This window comes from Pteropus medius, unplaced genomic scaffold (genome assembly GCF_902729225.1).
Source record: "Pteropus medius unplaced genomic scaffold, Ma_sr-lr_union100, whole genome shotgun sequence".
NCBI classification, from domain to species: Eukaryota; Metazoa; Chordata; class Mammalia; order Chiroptera; family Pteropodidae; genus Pteropus; species Pteropus medius.
In genome coordinates this window covers 11,707,841-11,714,640 of record NW_024350924.1, presented here as the reverse complement: position 1 = coordinate 11,714,640, position 6,800 = coordinate 11,707,841, and the positions used below count along the sequence as shown (strand labels likewise).

The window sequence follows — 6,800 nt, the reverse complement described above, 5'->3', positions numbered from 1 at the left end:
TGTTACACGGTTATATGCACAGACTGTCATGATGGCAGCTGGTAACAGGCTGTTTCTGTGGAAAGGGTCTCAGTCGAAGACAAACTTAACAGTGTGAAGAAGTACAGAGTAAAAGTATGATTTTTTTTTTTTTACCACGTACATTTTATCATATTAAGAAAATAATAAGGAATAACAATGTCCAGACGTGTAGTAGCGCTGTCCACATGGGAAGATAGTAGGAACGAGTAGGGCTTAAACTACACGTCCAGATTCTTAAAGCAAGTCAGGAAGAGACGGTTTGGGGACGTAGGCCGCCTTTCTCTGGGAGAACGGGAGGTGACAACTCAGTGCTAGGTTTTGCTGTTGTGTATTAAATTATCAGCGGAAGGGCGGGAAGAATGGCAGGGTTGGCATGGGTCTGTCTCCTCAGGGAAGAACACTCGCTGGGAGTGACTCAGAGAGTCTTTCTCTTTTTTCCCCCTTCAGAAGAGGAATGTTTATCACTGCAACAAGTGCCGGCTGCAGTTTCTCTTTGCCAAGGACAAAATCGAACACAAGCTTCAGCACCATAAAACCTTCCGCAAACCCAAGCAGCTGGAAGGTTTGAAACCAGGCACCAAGGTGAGGGGTTTGTCGGCATCGCCGTTACGGGTCCAGGAGGAATGAAGACGCTCGGTGTCCGAGGTGCAGCGCGCCTGATTGTCCCTTCCCCTGACCCACAGGTGACAATCCGGGCTTCCCGAGGTCAGCCGCGAACCGCACCTGTCTCCTCCGGTGACGCACCTCCCAGCAGCCTGCAGGAGGCGGGGCCGCTGGCCTCGACGGACCCTCTGCCAGTCTTCCTTTACCCCCCCGTCCAGCGCAACGTCCAGAAGAGAGCCGTCAGGAAGATGTCAGTGGCCTCCCCGCGAGTGGGGGCTGGGTGGGCACTCCCCGATGCCAGTGTGCCATGGCCCCTTTCAGTGGGATCTGTCATCCGAAGTCCCTATAGTTTGGGGACCCAGAGGCGGTAACGAGTCTTCCTTGCTCCTTGGCAGGAGCGTCATGGGCCGGCAGACGTGTCTGGAGTGCAGCTTCGAGATCCCCGACTTCCCCAATCACTTCCCGACCTACGTCCACTGTTCTCTGTGTCGCTACAGCACCTGCTGCTCGCGCGCGTACGCCAACCACATGATCAAGTGAGTGGCTGGGGGTTCAGGCTCTCCGGAACGCTTCGCGACCTCCCGCTTACAGTGTTTTCTCTCCAGCGCTCAGAGCTGTTGGTGTCTCTCTGAGCAGGCTCAGGGGCCAGCCCATGTTCACGTGGCTTGACGGTCCGTGCTCTGGTTTTGTGGGACCTTCTGCGCCAGGTCGGTCTGAGGACCAGCAGCGCCATGGGGGAGCCTGCTAGAAAGGCAGCCTCTGGGCCCCACCCCGGCTCCGTGCGCGTTCTCGTAGATGCCTCGTTCCCGCGCCCGCTACGCTAGGAAGACTGGCCTGGGCTGTCAGGATGGACTGCGGAGGTGTCTCGTGCTGGGGCACTGTCCGTGGCTGGGGGGCTCCCGTGTAGCCAGCAGAACCCTGCACCTCATACCACTTTTTGTTTTCCTCAGCAACCACGTTCCAAGGAAGAGCCCCAAGTATTTGGCTTTGTTTAAAAATTCTGTGAGGTAAGGAAGCAGTTACTGATGGTCTGTTAACGTTTCAAGTTTTGCATTAGATCCTTTGGACTGTCTAGGGGGGTGGGTATGAGAGAGAGCAGGGACACTCCATTAGGCCTCAGCTTGAGTGTCTCTGGTGTCACTGCTGTGTCCGTCTCACTCACCCTGGGCTCTTCGCAGTGGAATCAGGCTGGCCTGCAGCTCTTGTACCTTTGTCACCTCCATGGGAGACGCCATGGCCAAGCATCTGGTGTTCAACCCCTCTCACGGGTCCAGCAGCGTCCTGCCGCGGGGTGAGTCGGCCGGCCGGCCGGGGCTTGGGAGGGCAGGAAGAGAGGGGAGGACACAGGCGACAGCAAGTCAGGAGCCTGCCTCCCGGGCCTAGCGCGGCGCCCTTTGACACACTCCACTCCTTTGGGTGCGTTCTGACCTGACGTTTGCGTGAGCCCGGGGAGGCAGTAGTTTGCTTTTTTGGTTGCAGTCTCAAGGAACTGTTTTCGGAAGGCTTGTTTCTTCGCCGAGCTAACATTTTTTTACTGTCTCGTTTTCCATAGGACTCACTTGGATATCTCATTCAAGGTAACAGAATCCCACTTCGTGGTTTAGTTTCTCTTTTGCAGTACGTTTGGTCTTTAACGTTATTGTTATTGCTGCTGCTGCTCCGCCGCCTGGCCTGACCGAGCTTTCTCCCCTACGCTGACCCCGCAGGCATGGCCAGGCGCGGGAGCGCGTGCACGACCGGAGCTCGAAGAACCTGTACCCTCCTCCTCCCTTCCCCTCTAACAAAGCGGCCACTGTGAAGTCTGCGGGGGCCACCCCAGCCGAGCCCGAAGAGCTCCCCCCTCCCCCGGCCCAGGCACTCCCGTCACCGGCGTCGACCGCGACCCCTCCGCCGACGCCCACTCACCCCCAGCCGATAGCCCTGCCGCCCTCGGCTCCAGAGGGGGCCGAGTGTCTGAATGTCGACGACCAGGAGGAGGGGAGCCCGGGCATGCAGGAGCCGGAGACGGCCTCGGGGGGCGGGAACAGCGGCGGCCTGGGCAGGAAGGAGCAGCTGTCGGTGAAGAAGCTGCGCGTGGTACTGTTCGCGCTCTGCTGCAACACGGAGCAGGCCGCCGAGCACTTCCGGAACCCGCAGCGGCGCATCCGCCGGTGGCTGCGCCGCTTCCAGACCTCGCAGGGGGAGCACCTGGAGGGCAAGTACCTGAGCCTGGAGGCGGAAGAGAAGCTGGCCGAGTGGGTGCTGACCCAGCGCGAGCAGCAGCTGCCGGTGAACGAGGAGACCTTGTTCCAGAAGGCCACCAAGATAGGACGTTCCTTGGAGGGGGGGTTTAAGATCTCGTACGAGTGGGCCGTGCGCTTCATGCTGCGGCACCACCTGACCCCCCACGCGCGCCGCGCGGTGGCCCACAGCCTCCCGAAGGGCGTGGCGGAGAACGCGGGGCTCTTCATCGAGTTCGTGCAGCGGCAGATTCACAAGCAGGACTTGCCCTTGTCGATGATCGTGGCCGTCGACGAGATCTCCTTGTTCCTGGACGCCGAGGTGCTGAGCAGCGACGACCGGAAGGAGAACGCCCTGCAGACCGTGGGCACGGGGGAACCCTGGTGCGACGTGGTGCTGGCCATTCTGGCCGACGGCACCGTCCTCCCCACCCTGGTGTTCTGCCGAGGACAAGTGGATCAGCCCGCCGACGTGCCAGACTCCATCCTGCTGGAGGCAAAGGAGACGGGCTACAGCGATGACGAGATCATGGAGCTGTGGTCCACCCGAGTGTGGCAGAAGCACACCGCTTGCCAGCGCGGCAAGGGCATGCTCGTGATGGACTGCCATCGCACCCACTTGTCGGAAGAGGTGCTGGCTATGCTTAGTGCCTCCAGCACTTTGCCCGCGGTCGTCCCAGCCGGCTGTAGCTCCAAAATCCAGCCACTGGACGTGTGCATCAAACGAACGGTCAAGAACTTCCTGCACAAAAAGTGGAAGGAGCGGGCTCGGGAAATGGCCGACACTGCGTGGGATTCGGCGTTCCTGCTGCAGCTGGTGCTGGCCTGGCTGGCCGAGGTGCTGGCCGTCATCGGGGACTGCCCAGAGCTGGTTCAGCGGTCTTTCTTCGTGGCTAGCGTTCTGCCTGGCCCCGATGGCAACATGAACTCGCCCACCAGAAATGCTGACATGCAGGAGGAGCTGATCGCGTCCCTGGAGGAACAGCTGAAGCTGAGTGGGGAACAGTCGGAGGAGCCCTCAGCTTCCACGCCCCGACCCAGGTCGTCTCCTGAAGAGACAGTCGAGCCTGAGAGCCTTCACCAGCTCTTTGAGGGTGAAAGCGAGACCGAGTCCTTCTATGGCTTTGAAGAGGCTGACCTAGATCTGATGGAGATTTGAGCGTTGGGGTCCAGCGGGGGTGTGAAGCAGGGGCGGGAAGGTGCGAGGGAGGGAGAGGGATTTAGGGAAAGGGGGTCTACCAAGTGGGGTATTTGGTTTATATTTTTTAATTTTATGCCACCACTGCCCCCGATGTTGACTGACACTTCCCTGTGGATTTGTGGATTATTAGGAAAGCCAACAGCGAGCACGTCTGAGCCAAGGAGCTGGCCCACTGGTCATTCGCTTGTGCTAAAAACAGGTTTCTGTGACTTTTTTTTAAATTTAAATCACTGTGTTTGGTATTTTTCTGACAAAATCAAGAAAAGAAAAAAAAATCCTTCGTGGGCGAATGTTCAATTTTTTGTTTCCCCTTTTACCTCAATTGTATCATAGCACATCTGGGTTTGTTGGTTTGTTTTACTGTGTGGCCAGTGTCTTGGGGCCTGATGCCATCCAACCATTGTCAATGTGAGAGCATTTCCGAAGACGGGAAAGACAAAAACATGTAGCTCACAAACTGGTTTATTATATATATGGAAAAAAACCTTTTTTCATTGTGGTCTTAACACTTTTATATAAAAACGAAAATGGAAAAAAAAGTCCCACTGAACTCTCTCTTCCTTCTCCTTTCTTACCCCCCCCTCTCCAGAGACTTTGGTTTCTCCAGCAATTCTAGGTACAGAATCGTGGCTTTAAAAATGCATGAAACCTTTAATCACCCAGAATGATGAATAGATTTTTTTTTTTCCCTACCATCCTCCCTCCAGCAAAAACACGACAGAACCAATATCCTTTGCACTTGCTGTCCTTGGCCCCTTCCCCATCCTCACCCCCATCACTCGGGACAAAGGATCACACGTGTCGTTAGCAAGCAAGAGGTACTGAGCTGATGACAGAGTCGGGGTAGGTAGGAGCCATTCCCAGCGTGGGGTCTCCGTCCTGCAGACCCCAGGGGCAGCCCATGCTTTAACTTCATCCTGCTAAGTGGACAGTGTGCCTGTTCAGGAGACTGCGCGCGTGTCCCACAGCCAGGAGCTAATTGTGCAGGAAGTTAAATGTAGAACTTTAAAAAGCCCACTCGTCGAAATCCTGCTTACCCTGTGGCTCTCCCTTATTTCTCTTAATGTTTAGAGAAGAATCTGACCTGCAGAAGAAACACACGGGTGTGCGCAGAGAAAGACACGACTCTTTATTTTTCAATGCCAGCTTCAAGGAAAATTTTTTCTACAATTTGCATGAGGGTTTTTTTTTTTTAATTATATGTACTCATGGTTATAAACAAAAATGTACTATAACATAGAGAAAAGGAACAAAAATCTAAGCCCACCTTTCCTAAGCTACACCATCCTCCTGTCCATCCTGAGGCTTTCAGCAGCGTCTCCTTCCTGTGAGCCAAGGAGGTGAGCTGCACAGGCTTGTAAATCGTTCATCTTTAGAATGTACATAAGTGGAACATTTAATAAGATGAGGGGATATGGGTTTATAAACAACGTGGTTTTTTTTTCCTAGGTAAACCTATTTTAATAGGCTTTCACAGACTGGCAGATGCTCAAGATGTGATGGGCCTGGTGGTACAGGTGTGATGTCTGTTACCACCTGTTTCTCCTCACTCGTTTTTTTTTGTTTGTTTGTTTTTCATTTTTTGGTCTGTTTTTTAACCCCCAGAACACTATAATATAGTGAACTGGAGTGATCCCTCCCATAAACAGCTTGGCCAGCTTTGTGACCCGTGGCATCTGAAAACTGAACTGAGGATCCATCTGGGCTTCTCTTCCCCAGCTTTTCTCCTGATGCCATTTTGACAGAATACGGACTTTGAACTCAACCCTTTGCCTTTGAGAAAGATCAAGAACATGGTCAACTCTATGTACAACGGCCTAACTCTTCTGTGGTAGTCTCTGTAGCAGACCCGGGCTTAGCCTAGCCGGGCTCCTGGCCTCTGCACACACTACGACTTTGATGGGTAATTTTTTTAAGAGCAGAGAACCAACAGTGGGTCAGCTGGGGTTTGGCCAGGAAGTTATCTTTGTGGATTCTGCCTGCATGGCTTAGTAGTAGAAGGAAGTTTTTTTTTGTTTTGTTTTTTATAATTCAGTTTAATCAATAAACAAGTATTTATTGACTACTTTCTGTGTTGAGATTGAATGTGTAGAATATTCCAATTGGAAGCTCATGGTTTTCTTCTGCTATAAATATACTAGTTTGTTGTAATCACGGAGAGATGTTTTGATTTCTCCCTCAGCTCTCACGCCACTGAAGTGTCTGGTAAGTGTCTGGGTGTGCTGCCTGTACTAACCTCAAAAAGAGGTTTAGCGAGGATATGCATCAGAATTACCTAGGATGTTCATTTTTTAAATTAAAGTTTAACACCATTCTAGGGATGGAATTTGGCTAATACTTCAACCGATTTGATTCACAGCCACACTTAGGACTTTTTCACGAATATACAGAACTTACAAGAGGTTTTCTGACAGTGACAGAAATTAGCAGACTTGGACAAACGTTTAGGTTAAATATTGAAATTACTTAGTATTCTCCACGTGGAGGTAGACTGGGGGAGGGACTGAGGCCATCAGTTCCAGCTTGGGGGTAACCTTATACAGAACAGCTCTACTAGAGACTACGTCTTTGAAAGTGTCTTAACTAAAATCACATTTGCAGCCAAAGTTAGCTGGAAAGTATCAGAATCTAGTAATGGGTGGAAATGTTGAAGAGAAATGCTAACCTGGCTTCCACACAAAGCTGCCTTTAGTACAGCCCCAAGTGAAGACAGTGCATCCTCTGTACTGTCAAGCAGAGAACTCTATTTGCTTTAA

At 52.6% G+C, this 6,800-nt stretch overlaps 1 protein-coding gene across 7 annotated transcripts in view; it reads left to right on the top strand.

Annotated features, from left to right (window-relative positions):
* POGZ (pogo transposable element derived with ZNF domain) overlaps positions 1-6,107 on the top strand; it is a 39,888-nt gene extending 33,781 nt beyond the window's left edge. For 4 of the 7 annotated variants that reach the window (XM_039841613.1, XM_039841610.1, XM_039841614.1 and 1 more), the window contains 7 exons: positions 469-603; positions 705-874; positions 1,020-1,160; positions 1,575-1,631; positions 1,803-1,915; positions 2,177-2,201; positions 2,331-4,599. In XM_039841613.1, coding sequence (XP_039697547.1) covers positions 469-603; positions 705-874; positions 1,020-1,160; positions 1,575-1,631; positions 1,803-1,915; positions 2,177-2,201; positions 2,331-4,002 — 2,313 coding nt within the window. In that variant the 3' untranslated portion in view covers positions 4,003-4,599. Of the gene's footprint in view, positions 1-468; positions 604-704; positions 875-1,019; positions 1,161-1,574; positions 1,632-1,802; positions 1,916-2,176; positions 2,202-2,330 lie in introns of all 7 variants that reach the window. The other 3 variants (XM_039841611.1, XM_039841616.1, XM_039841612.1) reach the window with 3 other exon arrangements.
* The last annotated feature ends 693 nt before the right edge of the window (positions 6,108-6,800 follow it).